This window comes from Pseudophryne corroboree, chromosome 5 (genome assembly GCF_028390025.1).
Source record: "Pseudophryne corroboree isolate aPseCor3 chromosome 5, aPseCor3.hap2, whole genome shotgun sequence".
NCBI classification, from domain to species: Eukaryota; Metazoa; Chordata; class Amphibia; order Anura; family Myobatrachidae; genus Pseudophryne; species Pseudophryne corroboree.
This window is the reverse complement of record NC_086448.1, coordinates 582,559,792-582,585,374: the sequence shown is the minus strand read 5'-3', so window position 1 is coordinate 582,585,374 and position 25,583 is coordinate 582,559,792. Positions and strand designations below refer to the sequence as shown.

The 25,583-nt window shown below is 44.6% G+C and overlaps 1 protein-coding gene across 1 annotated transcript in view; it reads right to left on the bottom strand.

The window, feature by feature from the left end:
- Positions 1-6,764: 6,764 nt before the first annotated feature.
- The window catches only part of DIPK1C (divergent protein kinase domain 1C), a 180,317-nt gene continuing 161,498 nt past the window's right edge, over positions 6,765-25,583 (bottom strand). The window contains exons 3-4 of the mRNA XM_063924970.1: positions 13,104-13,268; positions 6,765-7,518 (exon numbers count right to left, since the gene is read on the bottom strand). Of these exons, the coding sequence (XP_063781040.1) occupies positions 7,324-7,518; positions 13,104-13,268 (360 nt within the window). The 3' untranslated portion in view covers positions 6,765-7,323. The remainder of the gene's footprint in view (positions 7,519-13,103; positions 13,269-25,583) is intronic.

Sequence of the window (25,583 nt, the reverse complement as noted above, 5' to 3'; positions counted from 1 at the left end):
CAAGCGTAGCAAGACACCGAGCCTACAGCGAGCCCGCAAGGGGCTTAATTGCACTCGCCTCCATGTCGGCATTCTGGTGGCCGTGATCCCAGTGTTAGTATACTGACCGCCGGTATCCCGACCGCTGGTCACTGATATCCAACGCAGTCCAGCAGGTGAAAAACAACTATCCCAATCTCACCTCTAGGCCAGCCCCATACCTCTAGTTTTAGCTGTGCCCTACTCCCAAGAGATTTTGAGCTCTTTCATGTTTTTTATACCATAGTAATTGTACCGTATGTCCTTAAATTATATACACCATCACAAATCAATAACTGTAATAATAGTATATTTTACCCCATTAAAATTAGCAGACTATGGAAAGTTCATGGTTGAAGTTTGAGTCAGTAGTTCATGCAAGGCCATAATGAGGGATGTGTGACTAGTGCCACCAACCAGGGTGCAAGGCTGAGGTGGTGACCTTTTGGTTACCCTGGTGACACCAGTCTCCGGCTCGTGGGCTGCCTGGAAGGGCATCCTGCTGCCTGGAGGAGAAGAAGCTGGAGACGGCCCAGGGGCAGAAATGTCCTGCTATGATACCGACTTCATGAATAAGATGAAACATTGAAATAATAAATAGAATGATGCACATTATATAAAAAAGGAGCATCAAAACAGTCAATAAAAACATAACTTGTGTACTTTGTAATGATTAAACTAAAAAAAATGGAATTAAAGTAGTTTCAGTTATCTGCAACATTATAAAACTAACATTTAGATGTTATTTTCTTCTTTTAAAAGCAATCTGATATTGTATATTTTTTGTGTAAAAGTGGTATTTTTGTTTTACTAAATTCTTTTTTGAAGGATGCGTATCCATATTAACTACAAAATGGTAAATTACTGAATCAATAAAGCCTACTTAAAAGTTCCGTGGATCACGTAATTGTTAGTGCCAAAGCACACTCAGACCTATCATAAGGCACTCTTAATTACACTGTAAGTGCAATCCATTTATGTTAATACAGCTAAATGTAATTGACTGACAATTTAACTTTTGGGGATGTTGAATTTCTTCTCACTCCAGTATTTTATGCAAGATCAGCAAAGACTTGTTCTTCTTTCTCATTATGCCACAAGGAACAGAAGCAATATACAGTATGCAAGACTTCCAATGTTCATCACTAAGTTAGTGCATTACACTTTCCACATCGTGTCGGTTCTAAATCATCACTGCGTTTTGGTTTTGCAAAACTCAAGGGTTTTGGGTTTAGTTTTGGGTATGGTTTTGGATCTGTGTTTCTTTAAAAATTGATAAAAATCAATAAAAACAGCTAAAATCATGTAACGTGGACCTGTTTTTTGTTTCTATAATATTATTAACATCAATAACATAAATTTCTAGTAATTTTTTGTCAATTTTGCCCACCTCACCATACACTGTCCTGAGTGAAAAGACACCTGAAATCACTAGGGAGGGACTTACATGCAATCCAAAACCCCAGATTTGGTTTTAAATCTGAGTGCCAAACTCAAGGGAAGACCTGACTGAGGATATGGATACCCAAAGTTCAAGTGTGTTCGGATTTCAATAAAACTGAGCCACTCATCTCTAGTCATAACATTCTTAAGTTAGAAAATATACTTATATCTTAACAATATACAATTACATTTTATAATAAATACAATACAGGGCACTTTAGTGGTTTGTGCTGTATCCTTCTACATAATCTTGATCCCACAAATATAAAACATTGAAAAAATTGTGACAGCCATAGTATATTAAAGAGAAGTGCTGATGAGCATCCATACTCCTGGGGTAAGGTTGGTATTATTACCAGTTATTTATATAGCGCACACATATTCCGCAGCGCTTTACAGAGGATATTTGGCCATTCACATCAGTCCCTGCCCCAGTGGAGCTTACAATCTATATTCCCTACCACATGTACACAAGCACACATTCATACTAGGGTTAATTTGTGTTGGGATCCAATTGACCTACCAGTATATTTTTGGATTGTGGGAGGAAACCGGAGTACCCGGAGAAAACCCACGCAAGTACGGGGAGAATATACAAACTCCACACAGTTAGGGCCATGGTGGGAATTGAACCCATGACCTCAGGCAGTTGGTATGTGTACAATCTCAGCACAGCTTATAGACCCGCCAGTGAGTTCAACTGTAATGGCTTGAATAAAGATAAAGCAAATTCCCTTAGTGCAAAGAAATACTGTATGTATTACAATACATCTAATTACTATTCATAGATTAAAAATTATTTAACTTTATTAAATGTAGTATATGTAATAGATATACCACTCTTGGGTGTGATGTTCTCCCACCTTGGTGTGCACTGTGACATGCATTCAACCACCCAAGGCATGTGTACTGTATATCAGAGTGAGACCACGCACCCAAAAGAATGGTATATCTTATAAAATGGTCCTTGTTCTGACAAATGTGGAGATAATGTAGGGTGACACGGATGTTTCCTGATTCTGAAATGGCTGCTCACGGAAGTCCTGTTCAAATTTTTTTAATAGATCATCATTGTACAAGTCATGTGTGATGAGGTGTGATGTAAAATCAATTGAGTTATGTGGTAAATGTTACATTTTGGGAAATGTTTCTGTCAGAAATGTGTGTCAGAGTGAGGCAGTGATGTGCTGCTTCCCTGTATCTCTGTGACAGCTGTTGCTATTTAAACTTGTGGAGTGATACAGCTGTGGCTTTGTGATCAGGTTCAATTACTGTTGGAAGTAGATCATGCCTAAGGTGTGCGGTCGTTGGGAAATAATGCAGTCATGTGATCTAATGTGCCCAATCATGTGGGTGAAATCTGTCTCAATATACCACATCATTTTATAAATATACATATCTATATCTATATGCATAATGTCAGTGCAAGAACTATACATGTTAACATATCCTCCAACATGACTCGTTCCATTAGGTACAAAATGCTCTGTTCCTGGATTTCCTTGCCAGTGGCAGCTCTAGAGGTGTGGCTGCAGCACAGTCCAAAATTCAAATAGGGGAGCCACACCAACTGCCAATAAGTCCTGGCAGGCGATGTTTGGCAGTTTGGGGTGGCAGTTGGTGTAGGTTCCCTATCTGAATTTTGGACTATGAATAATCAACAGAGCGCCTGTTTATGTTTTATGTGTACGCAAAACCTGTAAAAAAACAACAACATTCCTTACAACCGCTAACTTTCCCTATCTCTTGTACCTGAGATGTGTCCGGCTACAAGGTACAAGAGATAGGGAAAGTTAGCGGTTGTAAGTATCTGCTACTGCACCCATTCATCCACCAACGGCTTCATATTGGAATCCCTGCTTACATTCAAACTCAGTGAACTTTCAATATACTTATTCTTAAAAGAGCTGTAAACAGTAAACAAATAATGTCTTTTTTTTACAGATTTTGTGTACACATAATACATAAACAAGTGCTCTGTTAATTATACATAAGTAAAGAGAATCCCCCCTTTTTTCCCAGAGCTGCTCACAGGTAACCTGCATTTAACAGCGCAGACATTTATTTATTTATTTATTTATTTATTTATTTATATGAATTTTGGACTATGCTGCAGCCACACCTCTGGAGCTGCCACTGGCAAGGAAGTCCAGGAACAGAGCATTTTGTACTCAATGGAATGAGTAATGTTGGAGGGTAGGATATCACTGTAAGAACTAACTAATACCAGCAGCATTGGACTGGCAATCTGGAATTTCTGTCAAATGTAGGATGGGCCGGTCCAGTCGCACAGAGAGCAGCGCAGCCTTCCAGCTTTCTGCCCCACCTTCCACCTGCAGCTCATATACAGATAGATGGGCACATGCCGCGCCCCCCTTGTCCGGTGCGTGCACACAGTTACATGCCAGGGCTACTTCACGGCCCCAGTCCATCCCTGAATACCAGTATGCAATATAAAGGACTCGGTGTCAGGTGTTTGTATGTATGAGATGTGCAGATCATTGTGTAAAGGGACAGTCTAGTATTCCCTTGGACACTTACTCGTGAGGGGAGAGACGGGTTAGCCGGCAGATTAACCATGCTGACTGTACATCTATCGAGTGTCAGCGCAGCACCAGTTTTACTCCATTACGTTTCTCCGGTACTCGCTGGTTTCCCCAGAGTATCGAAAGATCTGCATAGCTCATACCTACAAATACCGCACACTGAAAGGAATTAAACAGAGTTTGCCTCAACAGTGACAGGGTAAGTAAAATGCCAGCAGACACTGTGAAATCATTTTTAATCCATGAATTGTCATTTAATATATTGTAATATATACTGTAGCTATTTGTTTGTGCTAAGGGAATTTGCTTTATTTTACTGTATTTATTGTTAAATCAGGGCACAGTGTATCCCTGAACCCCAGAACAGCACCAAATAAGCATCTGGCTAATACCATCAACGCAGCTAACAAAATAAAATTTTCACCTTATGTAATGGCTTGATGCCATCTCTGTGCTTCTTTTGGTGATCCTTGTCGGCTTCTTTCCTGGCAACAGCTGCATCCACGTCTTCTGCAAATATGGGGATCAAGCAAGTGTCCTAGCTCTGTCCTAGGGCGTTATTCAGATTTGATCGCAGTAGCAAATTTGTTAGCTAATGGGCAAAACCATGTGCCTGCAGGGACAGTTAGGCTGCAGGAGTAGACGATTAGGACTAGGCTGCGGGAATGGTTGTTTGTGGGTAAGGTAAGAATACTTATAAGGATCCGTTGGGATTTTGACCATCGGGGTGCCGCTGTCGGCATTCTGACAGGATAGTGAGTGTCGGGATTTTGATATTAACTCGTTTTCTATTCCCAGATTATTCAGAACAGTCCAACATTTTTCTGCTGTAAATCTTTCATTTGGAATGCTTATTCATATTAAGATTACCAGTGAATGTGTGCTATGCAGATTAGGAGTAATAGACAGAGGCAATTTGAATACACTTTAGGAAAGATAGAGTTGTAGTAGATTTCTGCTGGAGCCATACTTGTACATGGAAAAACTTGGGGGCTCATTCATCAACGATTGATAAAACATGTTGTGAATGATAAAACGTGTTTCGTATGATAAAAAGTGCTGCTTCTAACTGTCATGTGTTCTGTTTCTAACTGTCATGTGTTCTGCTTCTAACTGTCATGTGTTTTGCTTCTAACTGTCATGTGTTCTGTTTCTAACTGTCATGTGTTCTGCTTCTAACTGTCATGTGTTTTGCTTCTAACTGTCAGGTGTTCTGCTTCTAACTTTCAGGTTTTCTGCTTCTGTCAGGTGTTCTGCTTCTGTCATGTGTTCTGCTTCTAACGGTCAGGTGTGCTGCTTCTAACTGTCATGTGTTCTGTTTCTAACTGTCATGTGTTTTGCTTCTAACTGTCATGTGTTCTGCTTCTAACTGTCATGTGTTCTGCTTCTAACGGTCAGGTGTGCTGCTTCTGTCATGTGTACTGTTTCTAACTGTCCGGTGTTTTGCTTCCAACTGTCAGGTGTTCTGCTTCTAACTGTCATGTGTTCTGTTTCTAACTGTCATGTGTTTTGCTTCTAACTTTCAGGTGTTCTGCTTCTAACTGTCGTGTTCTGCTTCTGTCAGGTTCTGCTTCTAAAGGTCAGGTGTTTGAAAATGACAGTTGGGAGCTGATTGGCTGGAGCACTATTTATCATACGCAATAAGTTTTAGCATCCATAATGACTTTTATCACTCATTGATAAATGGACTCCTTGATGTCAGTTTTCCATTCAAAGAATCTTTACAATTCAGGGCATGCCCTTCTTAGTTTACAATAATGGTCTCATAGTTACCACAACCCCTAAACTGAGCAAAATGTCTGGGCAATAGACTTAAAGTATCTTGTCTGTGTAGATTTGCTTGGGGACAACTGCACATTTCTCCATTCTGTTATTTCAAAGTCCAATTACTGTCCAGAAATTTAAGAAGTAAAATCGGAAAATATAATCCAAATGCTATTTCTAACCGAGTTGGGGCTGAAATGCAGCGGGCAGGATGCTAGCAGTCAGAATACCCCTAACTCCCTTAACCCCTAACCCTCCTTTACTGCAGCCTAACACTAACCCTCCCCTCCCCACAGCCTATCCCTCCTGGGAATGCCTAACTCTAACCCCCACTCCCTGCAGCCTAAACCTAAGCCCCCCTTCCCATAGCCTAACTCCCCCCCTGCAGCCTAAATCTAACACACACACACACCCCTCCCCCCCACCCCGGTGTCTTACCTCTCCGATGTCCCATCAGTCAGTCGATCGGGAGCCTATCTCTCCCTCCGCAGCCTAAATCTAACCCCCCTCCTTTCCTCTTGGCCGGCTCCAGTGGGCATGCAATGAGATCTCGCTGTTATCATGATTACTGCTATCTTACTGATTACTGCTGTCTTATGCTGGGTACACACTAGACAACACGCAAACAATACGATGTCGCTCACGATTTCCCTTAAAATCCCTGGAACTCTAGGACAAATAATATTGTGCATACACACTTAGCGATTTTACAAGAGAGGATCAGTATCAGTGTACATAACGTGCACTGATGCCACTTCTCCTCCATAACGGCATACACCTACCCCTGAGTAAAGAAATCCAACAATGATGACTAGAACTGAGGAAGGGTTATATACGCATTACTAGACAGTGTCCTGTATAAAGAAAATTGTTACATGGAGCACCTTTTTAAAAGAAACTACCTTTTTTGTACAGTTATCCCTAAAAAGGCCCACAAAAGGTGATTAAGGCTATAAAATAGAAAAAATTAAAAATGTAGACAAAGACAGTATATAAAATGCTTAAACTGTATAAACTTTATTTTTTCTCATTACATACTATAGACCACTGCTAACACCCAGTGCATAACAAACCACGTTTGCTAATCATTAGGGGGGTGATGCACTGAGGTACAGTATCAAGCAGTGAAAATGTGAAGTGGAGAAGTTGCACCTAGTTACTAATCAGTTTCTACATGTGATTTTATAGCATATACTTGATAATGTTACCTAGGAGCTGACAGGTTACTATAGGTAACTTTTCATTTGTCCACTTCTCCACTCTTTTCACTGCTTGAGACATCAACCTTAGAGGTAGCCTGCAACATGACACTTAGGAGTTGGTTGGCTGCTACTTTATCTCTCTCCACTTTATCCCTCTCCAAGGTTTAGTACATCTGCCCCTTAATCCCCAATATTTTTCACGAAGTGCAAACCTGAGAGATGATTGAAATACATTAAAAGAAATGTTTGTAGCTAGATTTTTGTAAGTAGGTCTTTATGATCTTCTAGTAAATAAAAGATAAGTTTCCTCCATTTGACAGGTCCTTCTAATATTTCCACAACCGCTGAGATCACACATTTCCTATCTGTAGCTGTCTTTGAATAGCACTCAATAGGCTGTATAACTCTGAAAACAAGGTTTCCTTATGTGTAGACTGAGCACATTGCTGCACAGCTTTATGCAGTTCAACTTGAAGGGGGAAGGGACCAGTAGACTCCATAATGCTGATGGAGAACCATCGCCGAAATATCTTGTCACAGATAACCTAGAACAAATGAAAAGTCATTATTGTATGTAGAAAAGTAGCAGCGTTTTCTGACAACACACATGATCTGATTAGGCTGCTGGCCTTTATGTACTATATAAATTTACACTTACCTCCTTATCATCATTTATTTCTACGATGCTGAACTTGTCTCTAAGTACCTCTTCATGAATGACAGGCATAGAGTCTCTCATTCCCATTTAAATGAATAGGCGCACTCTGATTGGCTCATCCCATACTCTGACCTATTATAGCATGCCTGTTTATTTTTAATTTTTATTTACCAGCTACTTTTTGTTTTCAAAATTGTGTACTTGTATTTAAGTTTTAATTCCCTACATTTTATAATAACAAGAAAATCCTTCTACTACTTGTGAGGGAAAGCAATCACGAGACCGCCTGTCGGGATCCCAGCGGTCACAATGCCAATGCCAGAATCACAACAGGCGGTGAAATACCCCCGCTGGAATAGCGACTCCACAGGCTTTCTAGTGCTCGCCCCGCTGCCGGCATACTGGGATCCCAGCTGCAGGTAATAGGTATATATTCCACTTGTGAGGGCGTAGTGAGATTCAGTGCTTTGTGTAATTGATATTAAAGTCACCTTTATGTTGATATCTATTCACATCTATAAAACATAATTTATTATAGTTACATATTTAAGTATCGTCACTTCCCGCCTGAGAGGGACCTGTGGATCAATGCTGAACCTGGGCATAAAAGCAGAAATTAACCTTCCATTGATAATATACTGCACACCAATATACAGCTGTTTTAAATCTGCAAAGCAAGCTGTACTGAGTATGTGGTACAGCTCACACACAGAGGAAAGAGCCCGGGGTCAGCGAAAAGTGAGCTTGGGAAAATATAAAGGCAAGGCTGCCAACAGCACGACAACTAGAGGCACTTCATAAAGAGGAATTATTGGTTTAAAAAAAAAAATCTAAAATCTTGTTTTTGGTCTGCTGGGTTTATATCAAACATTAACGGATACTGACACATAACAGAACATTTAGGTCTACATATAGTGAATGTGGACTAAACAAGAAAATAGTTATACATTTATATACAATATAGATAATAATAAAAGTTATCATTTATTTAAAAAATATCAGTTATCAATTCATGATTTTGACAGTCATCTATAAAAGTCAGTTATCTATTTTGTATTTTTAAAGCAGCAATCATTTACAAGCAAAGCCAACCCTACAGTATATATGTATGTTTGAAAGAGAAGCTTGAAATAATTTACCTCTGAAGAGTGATGAGTTCTGTTGCTATACAGTATGTGGTTCAATTAAAAGATTGACTCCCTTTTTTCCCAAGTGACACCTTACAGGACACTGGGTGTAAGTCACTCAAAAGCATACCTCCCAACTTCTTCAAAGCACAAAACGGGACATTTGTGCTTTGTGAAAAGGGGCGTGGCCTATGTGAAAGGGGCATGGCATCTCAGCAGAGCCACTATCGTGAGTCACGCCCCTTTTACCGTCACTGAGGGGGCATGCCCAGCGCTCTGTGAGCTGCTGGCATGTCCTCTCTCCCTCTGTCACCTGTGAATAAATGCTGTGTGCTTGCGCACAGCGTCTATTCACTGCTGCGCAGCAGTGACAGAAGCCTCCCAACTGCCCCACCCCCACTGCAGGACACTGTGGCCCGCGGGTGGGACAGTCCCCCACAAAACGTGACTGTCCCGCGAAAATCGGGATAGTTGGGAGGTATGCAAAAGAAAAGTATTTAGAAAAATATTTTTGCACATGTATAAGTCGTCATCATCATCATCAGTGTGTACATGCACCTACACTATAGTAGGTGCATGTACAAGATTGTTTTCTAACAGGCGTATTTAACCTGGGCCACATCTGCCTCTTCCCTCTACTGTTTTGCCTCTAAGTCCTGAGTCCTGAGGTTGAAAACGTGCAGAATGCATGCGGCCTGCTTAGCGGTATTTGAGTGCACTTTGCTGCTGAGCACATGCAGGGCCAATTCACGTAAGAAACATTACACATATGAATGTACATTTAGCTGCGCCTCAGTCCCTTTGTGTGCTTTAAGAACTAACCTAAATTATATTTTGTAAATACTGATTTTTTTGGGGGGCACAAACTATAATATTACCTTACAGTTCCTTTACCTTTATTATAGGACCACAAATAATTAGTTGTTTATATTGCTGCTTGATATAAGTTATTGACTGCACAGTGATACTCGGTAAGGACGATGCCTTATTTGCAGCTTAATGTAATGTGCTTTACTGTATATGAAATATCACTGCAGGCAGCTAATGGGGGATAATAACTGAGCTATTTCCATACATCTGGGCGGATTTCCAGACAATTTCAGGACTCTTTGGAGAAAAACTGATTTTAATATGATATTAAACAAACCCATTTTGCCAAAAACTCAGTGGCTGGGAACTGAAGAAAATCTTTACCTCATCTACAAGCAGCTTGTAGTAACTGGAAGCAATGAGTGGGCAGCATGACAACATGATGCCATGTTCAGTTTTACTTCACCACAAGCGGCCAAAGGGAAGTCAGATGTAGCTTTGTGAGAAGCACTCATGTATACATGCAATGTCAAGATCAATGGATTCGCCTACCTCCAATCTTATGTGCGCTATTCAACAGTGCCAGCAAATTGTGAGATTAAAAATATCTTGTTCTTTACTAGCCATGGGAAGTCATTTGTGAATTCTACAAATAGATGTCCTTTCCCTGCCCAGACTTAAAAGGATTTTTTAATTAAAGCCGAGGGTGCCATGCCCAGATAGCCTTACTGTTCTGTAATAGTATTTCCTTTGATAAAATGTACCTTTTTATGTGTTATGTAAAAGTAGCCTCAATGCATTTTCTGTATACAGTCCCTATATAAAGATAACACAAAATGATTTTCAAATGACAGTTGTAGAGTGTGTTTATATCATGACTGAGTTCACAATTTCAGTGACCTGGGTATCAATAACTGAAAAATCCCACAAAATGGTGGTGTCACCAGCTGTGAAGCTCCCAACAGGTGCATAATATATGTTAAGGGCCCTACACATTTAACGATCCACCGCCGAGCTGCCCGACGGCGGGGGGGGGGGGGGGCAGTGACGAGGGGAGTGAAGTTTTCTTCACTCCCCCCGTCACCCGGCTCCATGGAAGTGCAGGCAAATATGGACGAGATCGTCCATATTGGCCTGCATGCACAGCCGATGGGGCACCAGCGATGAACGAGCGCGGGGCCGCGCATCGTTCATCGCTTGTGCCTCCACACTGAAAGATATGAATGGTATCTCGTTCATTAATGAACGAGATCGTTCATATCTTTCAGTTAGATCGACCAGTGTGTAGGGCCTATTACTATAGGCACCATGCACAAAATGTACCTCAACTTGCTTAGTCATTTGCTCCTCACATTTATTTGCATATCTGTTGAAATTGCAAATAAAAATGTGACTGTTTAGCCTTAGTTTAGCATCAAGCTGATGCGCAGATCTAACTATAAACTATTCACCTAATGTACGTACTTAGATATTTTTAATTTCCTATGTATGTGATTGCATTGCATTTATAAGGCTGGGTACACACTTGCCAATGCACATCAGATGTGACATCATGCAAGATTTCCCCCTGCAAACGATATCATTCATACACACTGAATGATATTGTTTGCTACACTGGATGACAGCACCCTGCCTCATCCAGTCTTGTTCAATACTTTAGAGTTCAAGGTGAAAACTAAAGATATCGTACATTGTTAATTACGCGTGGGAGCAGGGGTGTATCTACCCATTGGCCAGGATGGCACTCGCCAGAGGTGCCAGGCAAGGAGGGGGCGCCGCCTGGCTTTGCCACCCGCGGCCAAAGGGTAGAAAAGCAGTACTGTCAGACTGTACCTGGTGAGAGTCTGTCACTGCTGGAGCGGCGCTGGTGTCCGGCAGCACCGCACTTGTAATCAGACTCAAAATAATCTAAAGCTCCCAGCAGCCCTTGTTGCTGGGAGCTACCGGCAGCAAGGGCTGCTGGGAAATGCAGTTTACTGTAGATTACAAGTGCGGTGCTGCCAGACACTAGTCTGATCACTAGTGCAGTGCGGTGCTGACTAACACCGGCGCCGCAATGGCAGTAACAGATTCTCACCATGTACACAGCATTTGTTATATAGCACAGTGCTATAGATCTATTTGTTGTTGAAGATAATAAAAAAGTGTCAGTGTTTGTTAGAAGGGACTGTAGTACCTTGAAAACTACACGATTTTCATGCATGTTAGATGTAAGCAAGTAGTAAGTAAGCGAAAACTTTAACTTGTTGAGTGTAATAAAGAAAATACATATCTTACCTATTTCAAGGCCATGTTCAAGGAAATGTATATCAGATAATTGTATAATTGATCATTTTATCTTGGAAGTTATGGCACCCTGATGTTTTTTTCTAACAGGAAGTACTTCTACCATCCAACTAATGGTGTTTGGTTAATGGCTCATCTCACAGCAGCTCATTAGCATTTCATTTAGGATGCAGTCAAGATGCCGGTGTTTGGCATACCAGCAGTCGGAAAGCTGACGCCAGCATCCTAAAACTGCTCGGAATGCTGATGCTGGCATCCCAACATAGCTAGCGATGCAGAATGCCAAAGTCTGGATCGAGTTGGTGCCAAAGTCTCCACTGGCAAGCCACGTGGGAGGGTTAAAGTCAGGCTGCGAGGGTGGGAGGGCTAGGGTTAGGCTGCAGGGAGGGAGATTAGGAAGGGTAGGTTAGGGTTAGGCACCACTGAAGAGACTAGGGGGGGGGGCGGGTTAAGGTCAGGTTGTGGGAAAGGTGGGTTAGGGGGGAGGGATAGTGTAACGTGAATACGAGACACTACTGTGCGGTGTAATGTGAATGAGGGACACTACTGTGTGGCATAATTTGAATTGGAAGTACTATTGTGTCCACGCCCTTCCCCCACAAGACCATGCCCCATTTCCAATACTCACACCTTATTCCATATGTGTGTAAGGGGGGTGCCAGTCCCTTACTTTGCCAGGGGCGCTCGGACCCCTAGATACACCCCTGCGTGGGAGTGCGCATCGCTAACGATATAGTGAATACACAATAGACGATGTGAATGATACCAGATCGGATGATATATCGGGTATACATCGCCAAGTGTGTACCCAGCCTAACTGTCAAAGGACCTTATTCAGGTTGTGATGTCTGGCCAGACATATTGAGCATCAGATTGGTAAGTGTGTATAGCTTTAACAATCAGCCACTGGGTCAGCGGATCCGTGGGTCGTGGCCAAATCTGCAAATTATCATGCGAATAATTCATAATCATTTTGGAATAATCTTCCTGTAACTAGCAGTGAATCATTTATCATGTGGGCATATGTAATATATTAGTATCGACACAAATATAAAAGCTAGGACAGTTCCTTGATTAAACGTTTTGCAAAATGAGAAAAGTGGTCAAGTTCCCTTTAATGTGTAGCACATTGTAGCCAAATGATTACTTCAATGAAGACTGAATAACTAGACTAGTGAGTCATTGTCATGGAAATAGGCAATGCAGAATAACACAGAACACATCTGTACTCTGCTTGTGAATCACTTACTTGTAGGTTGTTGTTCTCCCTTTGCGCTCCACACATGAATGTCTTTAAATCACACGTTGAAAAACAGTCAAAGAAATTGCAGTCCTTATCAGATGTACATTTCTGCTCCAGTATGTTACGCATTTTTGGTTCGAAAAATGCCATATCCATATCAATGGCAACCACCTGCAACCAGCAATATAACATAAACAAAACATCCAGTCATTTTTATTCATCATTCTAAACTTTACATGTCACATTCCTGTACCAAGCTCCAGGCATAAGACTCCGCAGGAAAGCCTCAGTTGTAATGAAAGAAACAAAACTTCGGTCTATTCTTTGTATCTGATTTTTACAGTGAACACTTTGTTTAAATGAAATGTAGATCAGAAACATTACCAACTGGAATGTATGTATTTCCCAAAGTTTGATAAATAGCTATGTGTGCTCCTACACTATTCATTTTTAGGTGCATCTTTGCATCCCTATGATCAACATGTTAACAATAATCCAGACTTACAGCAATACATGTAAAAATGTGATTAGTTCTACCAGCTATTATTATAAGGTATTATACTACGCTCTTATCTATTATTATAAGATACTGGGGAATAAAACTTTAAGATAAGGTCAACATTTTTAAAACAAAAAATTACGCCTCCTTGTCCTGGCAAAAAAATCTGAAAAATGAACTGACAAGCTATGATCATAGCAGCCAATCAGAGTGTGCCCAGTCATTTGAATGGGAATGAGAGGCTCCATGCCTCTTTATTTTTACTGTTCCCATTATGACCATGTCATAATTTTGCTATGGTCAAAATGTTGATATATAAAATACAGACATCTAGGTAGGTACACATTAGGATTGCCTATATTCTCTATGTTGACTTAATATACCACTATCAGCAGTTACCATAAGAGTGTACACGGGGGGCCTTATGTGCACAGGCACACCCTAATGTCGGCACCCGCAGCCAGAGCCGGCCCTAAACAATATGATGCCCTAGGCAAGATTTTGGATGGTACCCCCTAGCACAGATGCTAGTTCCGCCTCTGACCCTGTACCCCTTTCCAAGCACCATCACCCCTCACCCGTAGCAGTCCTAATTTTGGTGCTCCTACCCCCTACATTTTAAATAGGAACAGTGTGCACATTCGGTGTGCAGCCCAAAATGGTACGTGTTCTTGCTAGGAAGGGGCATGGCCACACAATAATACCCCCAGTTGAAATTACGCCACACAGTACTGCAACTTTATTCACATTATATCATGCAATAGTGTCTCTTATTCATGTTAAATCCCACAGTAGTACCACGTTACTCCTCACAGTAGTGCCCCTTATTCACATTACACCACACCATATTGCTCTTTATGCACATTAGACCACACAGTAGTGCCCTTTCTATACAGCACATTACGCCACAAAGTACTGTAGTACACCTTATACATATAATGCTGCACATTAGTAATGCATTTTGTATGCAGATAGAGCTACAGTCACACATAGAATATAGGCATTCTGCATATCATTTTAATCAGCAGAAGTTGCTTGTGTCCCATGGCATTCCAAATGCCCTAGGCATTTGCCTATGCGTAGGGCCGGCTCTGCCCCCAGCACTAGTCTACATAAGCCAGCATGCTCAAAGTGAGGCACACGGAAGCTAGGGGTCTCACAGACCAGGCCAGGGATAGAATGGGGAAGTAGCAGCAGCAGCTAGGGCTCAGGGTTATATCAGGGCGGACAGTCAGTTCCAGCCAGCAGTCGTACCATTATGCCTCATTCACATCATGCATGCCATGCCATGCAATGCATGATGCATCTGAAGAGCTCTGACTGCACATCTACTCACAGTGACTGATGAGAGACACTTGAGACCATCAGGGGAAGTGCAGGTAGTGTGTGGAGGGAGGTAGTTACATTTACCGGCGGTCAGGAGACCGCCGGTCACAATACTGATGCCGGAATCCCGCTCCTTTACAGTCCCGACAGTCGGCATGCTGACTAACAGGGACTATTCCTACTCGTGGGTGTCCATGACACCCATAGAGTGGGAATATAACCTGTGGCGAGCGCAGCAAAGGTCTTAGCTGCGCTCGCACCCTTCCCCCCCCCCCCCCGGGTGGTGCTAGACACACCTAAAAGGTGGTGTAGACACGTCCCTGGGTGGTGCTAGACACACCTAAAAGGCGGTGCTAGACACATCGCTGGGTGGTGCTATACACACCTAAAATGCTCTGCTAGACACGTCCTTGGGTGGTGCTAGACACGTTAATGGGTGGTGCTAGACATACCTAAAAGATAGTGTTAGACACGTCTCTGGGTGTTGCTAGGCGACAGTGCTAGACACATCCGTGGGTGGTGCCAGCCACAGCTAAAAGACGGTGCTAGACATATCTCTGGGTAGTACTAGCCACACTTAAAAGGCGGTGCTTTACAAGCACCTAGGTGGTGCTAGACACACCTAAAAGGCAGTGCCAGACACATCTCTGGGTGGTGCTAGACACACCTAAAATGTGGTGCTAGACACGTCCCTGGGTGGTGCTAGACACATCTAAAAGGCGGTGCTAAATAAGTTCATGGGTGGTGCTAGACACACCCAAAATGTGGTGCTAGACACATCCCTGGGTGGTGCTACACACACTTAAAATGCTGTGCTATACACATCTATGGGTGGTGCTAGACGTGTCCCTGGGTGGTGCTAGACACACCTAAAAGCTGGTGCTAGACACACCTAAAATATGGTGTGAGACACGTCCCTGGGTGGTGCTAGACACATCGAAAAGGCGGTGTTAGATATGTCCCTGGGTGTTGCTAGAAGACGGTGCTAAACACGTCTCTGGGTGGTGCTAGCAACACCTAGAAGGTGGTGCTAGACACGTCCCTGGGTGGTGCTAGACACACCTAAAAGGCGTTACTAGACACGTCCCTGAGAGACATGTACTCGGTGGTGCACACCCTAATACAATAAGCTGCGCACGCCTATAACAGTTGCCTAGTTTTTAAATGTTGACATTTTGACATGGTCATAAATCTTCCCTCAGACTGCTTGGTAGCGGGCAGAGATATAGCCATAGCAATCAGAAAGAATGTACTTCAGCAGCTCTGCACAGCTTTTCCATATGCCAATGAAGGAGCCTGCTGATACCCATTTGACACTAAGGGCATCTACAGTCATCATGCAGCAAAATACTGATGTCAGCAAACCCCCATACATACTTGAAGGTGACAGTAGGGCTGTCTGCATGGGGGGCACATGTCTGTGGATCCTGTAGGTCAGGGGACCCTGCTCAGTCAAGACACCTGACCACCTCCTGACTGGCATCTATATCGAGTGCAGCGCATGCAGCTTATACTGTGCTGAGGTCCCACCCAGCAGCGTGTTGATGCCAAACAATACAGGAGGTAGCTCGTGGCCTGCGATGGTAATAGTGGCCAGGGCTAATTAGTGTCTATGATAAGTATATAACTACTTTGGTATTAGAGTGTTTAATGTGTGAATCCTCTGACTCATTGATGTACCCTGAAGCATGTAGAAAGGGGCATGCAGGGTTGTTGCTACTGGCAGCTCTAAGTTTACGAATGTCTTTTAATGACACTGTACAGCCGTGAAGCTGTCGCAGTGTGTGGAGGAGCAAAGAGGAACCGCCAGTACTACATGGCTCGCAGGAGTGGACAGAGAATCGGTTCTCGTTGCGCGTAAGTCAGTTAACCCTACATAACATACAAGTGCTGAATTTGTTTGGAAATCAGGGTACAAGGAAGGTTTTAAACTCAAGTAGAGGAGGGGCCCAGGATCAAAATAAGTCCTATATAGACGGCCATTGAATATCATTAAATGATAAACAGATGACATCACAAAAATAGAAGCAAATGTGGTAGCTGGAAAATGGATTGTGTGTGCCCCTTTAAGATCACTGACATGCCCACAGCAGCAGCGGAGAAGGGTGCTGGCACAGCAGGAGTTAAGCAAGGACCCTGGTCCAATCACGTGGGCTGACTGTGTAAAGCTGATTGGACAGGGCAGCCTGGATAGAAAGGAGCCTTGTGGGAAGAAGGAGGTGGAGCCGAGTGGAGACCGGAGGTGCTGAACACATACTGAGCAAGGAGCAAATCTGGGGCTGAGAACGAGTATCAGCCGCAGTACACTGGGTGGTGAGAGCAGCACTGCAGAGAGTAAGCAGCGGGGTGCTGACGGAGAGCCAAGTGCATGGTGAGCATGTGTTGAGACGCTGCAGCCGGACACTGGACACCACCAGTCCTAGTGAAAGGCGCGGACGCTGCGGCTATCTTATGACATTGAGGAGCCGTTGAAAAGTGAGTTTTATTACAGTACATGTGCAAGGTAGACATTTATTCTGGAAAGACTGAGTTGTTTCTGCAAGTCAAGTAAAGCCCTGTAACAGAGAGAGAGATACTGAGTTTGTTCAACCAATAGACCCATATTGTTAAGTGAGTTAAATTTGTTACGAGACTCTACCATCCCTTCACTAGCTACATCTTCTTTGGATAGAACTGAGAACATTTGTCCGTGTCACAACCTAGGATACCCCATACATCTGTGTGCCAATTTCTCCCAATGATACATTGCGTCACTGCAGAATTCTACCAGAGCTCCAACATTTATGGCAGGTGAATTTTGTTGTACCTTGGCTAGGGAAAGCTAGAAAGTTAGTGTTTGCTATTGCTGTTTGTGTTTTTCATCATTCTCCTCATGACCACATTATAGACTGTGATTCCAATATTCCTATGCTAATATTTGTGATTCCAATTATAACATGTTCATCTGTGATTCCAATGATATTCTTCCATTCATCTGTGATTCAAATCGATTGTCTTTTGCATATTGAAGGCTCCTTTGTGGTGTGAACTGTAGCCAATTCTCTTTTCTCTGGTCTTCTTTATTGACAAATTCTTTTTGTGATTATTCAAATTTAATGCCAATTAACCAATCATCATTTTCAATCCAGAGTTCATTGCGGCTCTATAAAAAGACATCATTTTGGAATTGCTGACTCACTCCTGTTTCGTACCAATCTACCATACCTCTCTGAACATGGTACTACAGGGTAAGGTATGGGGAGAAACATTTTAGGGAAAAGGTTTGTCACATAGCCACCCAACACCTGTGATACCTATTTCAACCTCTTAGACATACCCGCCAACCTCAGTGTGTTACACAGTGGTTAGACCCACTACTCCACAGTTCTGTGCTAGTATTTTTAAAAGTAATAATAAAGCAAGTGAAAACACTAGTACATTTCCTACTAGTTGTATTTGGAGCTTACTTTGTACTCCCTCAGTGAAACTTACTGTACCTATATAATAAAGGCTGAAATTAGAACAAGATTTAAAAGAAATGTTATGCAAACTGAGCGCTACCAAAACACTAGCCAAATGCTCAGAATGGTGACGTTACCAGTGTCATATACATTTGCTCTACAAGCACTCTAAAATGTTAATAAAGTGCATTTCTTTCACACGGGTGTAGTATGTGATGCCGGCGGTCAGGCTCCCGGCGGCCAGCATACCAGCGCCGGAATCCCGTCCGCCGGCATACCGACAGCTGGGCGAGTGCAAATGAGCCCCCTGTGGGCTCGCTGCACTCGCCATGCTGCGGGCACGGTGGCGCACCCTCCAGGGGGGTCAAGGATCCCCAAGAGGGAGAAAATCTGTTGGTATGCCGGCGGTCAGGATTCCGGCGCCGGTATGGTGGTCGTCGGGAGCCCGGCCACCAGCAAACCTGAACACCACCCCTTTCACACTAGTGGGTATGATGTGTGGCTGATTCAGAGGCTGCTTTTGTGGGCGGCTACAAAAGTTGCACCACTCACTGGGGTAGATATATTAACCTGAAGAAGGCATAAGTAAGTGATAAACCAGTGATATGTGCAAGGTGATAAAGGCACCAGCCAATCAGATCCTAACTGTTAATTTACATATTGGAGCTAATTGGCTGGTTCCTTTATCACCTTGCTTGCACATATCACTGGTTTATCACTTCCTTATACCTTCTCCAGGTTAATACATCTGCCCCATTGATTTTACCCCAGCTACCGCAACAATCATCATTAGTATTGGCACTTTGTATGCCGTTACAATCAGGCTTCCCTTCCCAGTAGGTAGGTATGAATTGCATGAAGCTTTAGATACACAAATAAAAAGAATGTTTCCAGAGCACTATCTATAGATTACAGTAACTCTCTCTTTTTTTTTTTTTTTTATCTCTCTGGCCGCTGCAGCTCCAAAGGAGTTGAAGGAGACTCCAAAACACATATAGACAGAAACGAAGTGCTGGTGTTTTCAGAGAGAATATTTCCAATATGTACACGGAACCGATTTTGAATTAAAAAATATATACACCCACGACTTTTCCATCTCACTCCCATAATATTCCGACAAGTCATTATAGTTCTCTGTGATAAATTGTTGCCACCCAGTTCTCACCACAAAACGCCCAATTTTACAGAAGGATAGATCCAGCCAAGTCCAGTCCGACTAAAGATTGGACAAATGTAAGAGGGGCGACGGTGCGGTGCGTGTAGTGCCTGCTGCCGTGCAGGTGTAGGTTCACCACTTACCAGGCACCGCACTCTCTCACCTTCAGGTACCGGAACCTTCAACGGACCCGGACACGATGACCTAGGAGGAAGGAGATTGCTGAGTGCCTTCCTCCTGACTGTGGACCGAAACGCCCTCCGGAACCGAGAAAAATAACACTTTCGGGCAAGGTGAGGGTCATCCCAGGCGTACGCCTCAGAGCCCGAATTTCACCTATTGGCACTCTCGCACCAGGTGGAAATTCTACCTTGCACCAGCGTGCAAGGCTCACCGCTCGCCCTGAAGGAAGGGAGACAGATAGGGACGAACACAGAAGGAACACACAGACAGATGTTACTCACCGTCCTACGTCTTGTACTCCGATCTTCTCCACTTACAGGTCCCTGTAAGGAGGCAAAGAGAGAAACAGACGTGCAGGGCCTAACTCTAACCTAGTGTGCGTCCGCTACACTAGCTACATAACAAAGCCCTCAAACTGGCTCACGTGTGGGTGGTGCAACACAAACTATGCACAAACTCTAAAACAACATTTTGCCCTGCACGGTAACAACACACATATCAGAGTACAACATCAAACGGTGCTGTTCCTTTAAATCTCTACCTACCGCTGGAAGGGGGTGGGCGCCACACAGCCTGCCCACCTCCTGTACACTTCCTTCTATGGGGCTCAGGTCAAGCGGACCTGCCTACCTAAACACCTCAGGGTGGCCTGGGCCTAGTGCCCGGTGCCACCTTTATTCACCTCGGCGGAACCGCTTAACACCTGGGCCTATTGCCCCCTATTTGCACACAGGCCGTAGGCCTGACTTCACCCACGGGCCTAGCGCCCGCCTAACTCGTCACTCGTTGGGTGACCTGGGCCTAGTACCCAGCGTCACCTTATATCCACCTAATTGGCCAAAATACACTAGGGCCTAATGCCCTCTAATGCCCCCCCACAGGCCTATTGCCTGATATGCCCCTCGGGCCTAATGCCGCCTAACTGGTGCCACAGGCCGGTGGCCTGACTATCCTTATGGGCCTAGTGCCCACTCTGTGGCCTCGGGCCTAATGCCCGCCTGACAGTGCCGTTGAGGTGGCTTGGGCCTAATGCCCAAACCACCTAATCAAATGGTGGTCCCAACCTCCTATCTGCTCCCAGGCCTAGTGCCCGAATTGTGCCCCCGGGCCTAATGCCCATCCCTGATGGTCTAGGGAGGAAAAGGGGAGGGGGTGAGAGTAGCCTCACTGAGGCCTCACCTGATCCGGGGGGTCTCCGGCGCCCTCTTCTGCCGCTGACCCGTCCTGGCCAGCGGCGCCGCCTCTGCTCCACAGCGTCCAGCCGCTGCTGGACATCTTCCTCCTGCAGGCCGACGTCTTCTGGCCTCTTCAGCGGCCACCGGAGCTCCTCTTCAAACGGCCGTCTTCTTCTCCTCGCGGCGTCTTCTTCTGCGCTCATCCACGCGCGCGGCCTCTTCGGCTCCCGCCCGGCGTCTGACGTCAGACGCCGGGGGCGGGGCCTGTGACGCGGCGAGCGCCGATTGGCTCGCCGCGCCCGTCTCTGATTGGCCGTCGCTCCGGGAGCCGCGATTGGCTCCCGGAGGGCGCCAACATTTGAATGCCTCCGCAGCTGGAATGTGTCCTGTAAAACAGGACACATCTCCACACAGACATAAGCAAGAATGCATGCTAGCTCTGCACTGTATGCAACAACTGGGTCTGTGCACTTCTGTCTAACTCAGAAGCAGTCCTGTATCTGGTCATGTATTCAGCTGTGTTTTGCAGAGGAACATAGATGTAATGCTAACTTACTGTATATTGTGTTCTTGCTCTCACTAGTTTCCAATGGCACATGTGGCTTATATTACGGAGACACATAGACAATGTGATGTTATATAAATACGCTAACCAGATGGAAGTGACCTGTCCACAGTCAGTTGCCAGTTACACGGAGCAGCCAAGTGTGATGAGCCTTATGTAATGCTGTGATAGTTACATCAGCTGCACAAAGGCAAAACAAAAAAAGCATACTTCATATAAAATAGTATATTCATCTGTCTATCTATCTATCTATCTATCTATCTATCTATCTATCTATCTATCTATCTATCTATCTATCTATCTATGTTTGTTAATAAAAAAATCTAGTTTCTAGCAGGACTAAACATCTGCAGTGCTATGAGATGCTGCCTGTGCCAGCGCTGTAATGACTGTACTAGTATTTGGCTGTGAGTAAGCCTATGTTATGCGCTAGGCAGTTTGGGGTCACAAGTTGGACTGCCCAAGATGAGCAGCTGAGATTCCGGAGTGCTGACAACATATGAAGAGATTTTCCTCATGACATAAGTCAAATTCTGCTTTATCTGCGGTTTATGTCTACACAATTCCAACATTTCATGTTTAGGTTAGGTTTTTGTTATTTTGGGGAACGTCACATTTCTTCATTCTAGTTACCATATATAAAATAGAGATGAGCGCCTGAAATTTTTCGGGTTTTGTGTTTTGGTTTTGGGTTCGGTTCCGCGGCCGTGTTTTGGGTTCGAACGCGTTTTGGCAAAACCTCACCGAATTTTTTTTGTCGGATTCGGGTGTGTTTTGGATTCGGGTGTTTTTTTCCAAAAACACTAAAAAACAGCTTAAATCATAGAATTTGGGGGTCATTTTGATCCCAAAGTATTATTAACCTCAAAAACCATAATTTACACTCATTTTCAGTCTATTCTGAATACCTCACACCTCACAATATTATTTTTAGTCCTAAAATTTGCACCGAGGTCGCTGTGTGAGTAAGATAAGCGACCCTAGTGGCCGACACAAACACCGGGCCCATCTAGGAGTGGCACTGCAGTGTCACGCAGGATGTCCCTTCCAAAAAACCCTCCCCAAACAGCACATGACGCAAAGAAAAAAAGAGGCGCAATGAGGTAGCTGTGTGAGTAAGATTAGCGACCCTAGTGGCCGACACAAACACCGGGCCCATCTAGGAGTGGCACTGCAGTGTCACGCAGGATGGCCCTTCCAAAAAACCCTCCCCAAACAGCACATGACGCAAAGAAAAAAAGAGGCGCAATGAGGTAGCTGTGTGAGTAAGATTAGCGACCCTAGTGGCCGACACAAACACCGGGCCCATCTAGGAGTGGCACTGCAGTGTCACGCAGGATGGCCCTTCCAAAAAACCCTCCCCAAACAGCACATGACGCAAAGAAAAAAAGAGGCGCAATGAGGTAGCTGACTGTGTGAGTAAGATTAGCGACCCTAGTGGCCGACACAAACACCGGGCCCATCTAGGAGTGGCACTGCAGTGTCACGCAGGATGTCCCTTCCAAAAAACCCTCCCCAAACAGCACATGACGCAAAGAAAAAAAGAGGCGCAATGAGGTAGCTGTGTGAGTAAGATTAGCGACCCTAGTGGCCGACACAAACACCGGGCCCATCTAGGAGTGGCACTGCAGTGTCACGCAGGATGGCCCTTCCAAAAAACCCTCCCCAAACAGCACATGACGCAAAGAAAAAAAGAGGCGCAATGAGGTAGCTGTGTGAGTAAGATTAGCGACCCTAGTGGCCGACACAAACACCGGGCCCATCTAGGAGTGGCACTGCAGTGTCACGCAGGATGGCCCTTCCAAAAAACCCTCCCCAAACAGCACATGACGCAAAGAAAAAAAGAGGCGCAATGAGGTAGCTGACTGTGTGAGTAAGATTAGCGACCCTAGTGGCCGACACAAACACCGGGCCCATCTAGGAGTGGCACTGCAGTGTCACGCAGGATGTCCCTTCCAAAAAACCCTCCCCAAACAGCACATGACGCAAAGAAAAAAAGAGGCGCAATGAGGTAGCTGTGTGAGTAAGATTAGCGACCCTAGTGGCCGACACAAACACCGGGCCCATCTAGGAGTGGCACTGCAGTGTCACGCAGGATGGCCCTTCCAAAAAACCCTCCCCAAACAGCACATGACGCAAAGAAAAAAAGAGGCGCAATGAGGTAGCTGACTGTGTGAGTAAGATTAGCGACCCTAGTGGCCGACACAAACACCGGGCCCATCTAGGAGTGGCACTGCAGTGTCACGCAGGATGTCCCTTCCAAAAAACCCTCCCCAATCAGCACATGATGCAAAGAAAAAGAAAAGAAAAAAGAGGTGCAAGATGGAATTGTCCTTGGGCCCTCCCACCCACCCTTATGTTGTATAAACAAAACAGGACATGCACACTTTAACCAACCCATCATTTCAGTGACAGGGTCTGCCACACGACTGTGACTGATATGACGGGTTGGTTTGGACCCCCCCCAAAAAAGAAGCAATTAATCTCTCCTTGCACAAACTGGCTCTACAGAGGCAAGATGTCCACCTCATCTTCACCCTCCGATATATCACCGTGTACATCCCCCTCCTCACAGATTATCAATTCGTCCCCACTGGAATCCACCATCTCAGCTCCCTGTGTACTTTGTGGAGGCAATTGCTGCTGGTGAATGTCTCCACGGAGGAATTGATTATAATTCATTTTAATGAACATCATCTTCTCCACATTTTCTGGATGTAACCTCGTACGCCGATTGCTGACAAGGTGAGCGGCGGCACTAAACACTCTTTCGGAGTACACACTTGTGGGAGGGCAACTTAGGTAGAATAAAGCCAGTTTGTGCAAGGGCCTCCAAATTGCCTCTTTTTCCTGCCAGTATAAGTACGGACTGTGTGACGTGCCTACTTGGATGCGGTCACTCATATAATCCTCCACCATTCTATCAATGTTGAGAGAATCATATGCAGTGACAGTAGACGACATGTCCGTAATCGTTGTCAGGTCCTTCAGTCCGGACCAGATGTCAGCATCAGCAGTCGCTCCAGACTGCCCTGCATCACCGCCAGCGGGTGGGCTCGGAATTCTGAGCCTTTTCCTCGCACCCCCAGTTGCGGGAGAATGTGAAGGAGGAGATGTTGACAGGTCGCGTTCCGCTTGACTTGACAATTTTGTCACCAGCAGGTCTTTCAACCCCAGCAGACCTGTGTCTGCCGGAAAGAGAGATCCAAGGTAGGCTTTAAATCTAGGATCGAGCACGGTGGCCAAAATGTAGTGCTCTGATTTCAACAGATTGACCACCCGTGAATCCTTGTTAAGCGAATTAAGGGCTGCATCCACAAGTCCCACATGCCTAGCGGAATCGCTCCCTTTTAGCTCCTTCTTCAATGCCTCCAGCTTCTTCTGCAAAAGCCTGATGAGGGGAATGACCTGACTCAGGCTGGCAGTGTCTGAACTGACTTCACGTGTGGCAAGTTCAAAGGGCATCAGAACCTTGCACAACGTTGAAATCATTCTCCACTGCACTTGAGACAGGTGCATTCCACCTACTATATCGTGCTCAATTGTATAGGCTTGAATGGCCTTTTGCTGCTCCTCCAACCTCTGAAGCATATAGAGGGTTGAATTCCACCTCGTTACCACTTCTTGCTTCAGATGATGGCAGGGCAGGTTCAGTAGTTTTTGGTGGTGCTCCAGTCTTCTGTACGTGGTGCCTGTACGCCGAAAGTGTCCCGCAATTTTTCTGGCCACCGACAGCATCTCTTGCACGCCCCTGTCGTTTTTTTAAAAATTCTGCACCACCAAATTCAAGGTATGTGCAAAACATGGGACGTGCTGGAATTTGCCCATATTTAATGCACACACAATATTGCTGGCGTTGTCCGATGCCACAAATCCACAGGAGAGTCCAATTGGGGTAAGCCATTCCGCGATGATCTTCCTCAGTTGCCGTAAGAGGTTTTCAGCTGTGTGCGTATTCTGGAAAGCGGTGATACAAAGCGTAGCCTGCCTAGGAAAGAGTTGGCGTTTGCGAGATGCTGCTACTGGTGCCGCCGCTGCTGTTCTTGCGGCGGGAGTCCATACATCTACCCAGTGGGCTGTCACAGTCATATAGTCCTGACCCTGCCCTGCTCCACTTGTCCACATGTCCGTGGTTAAGTGGA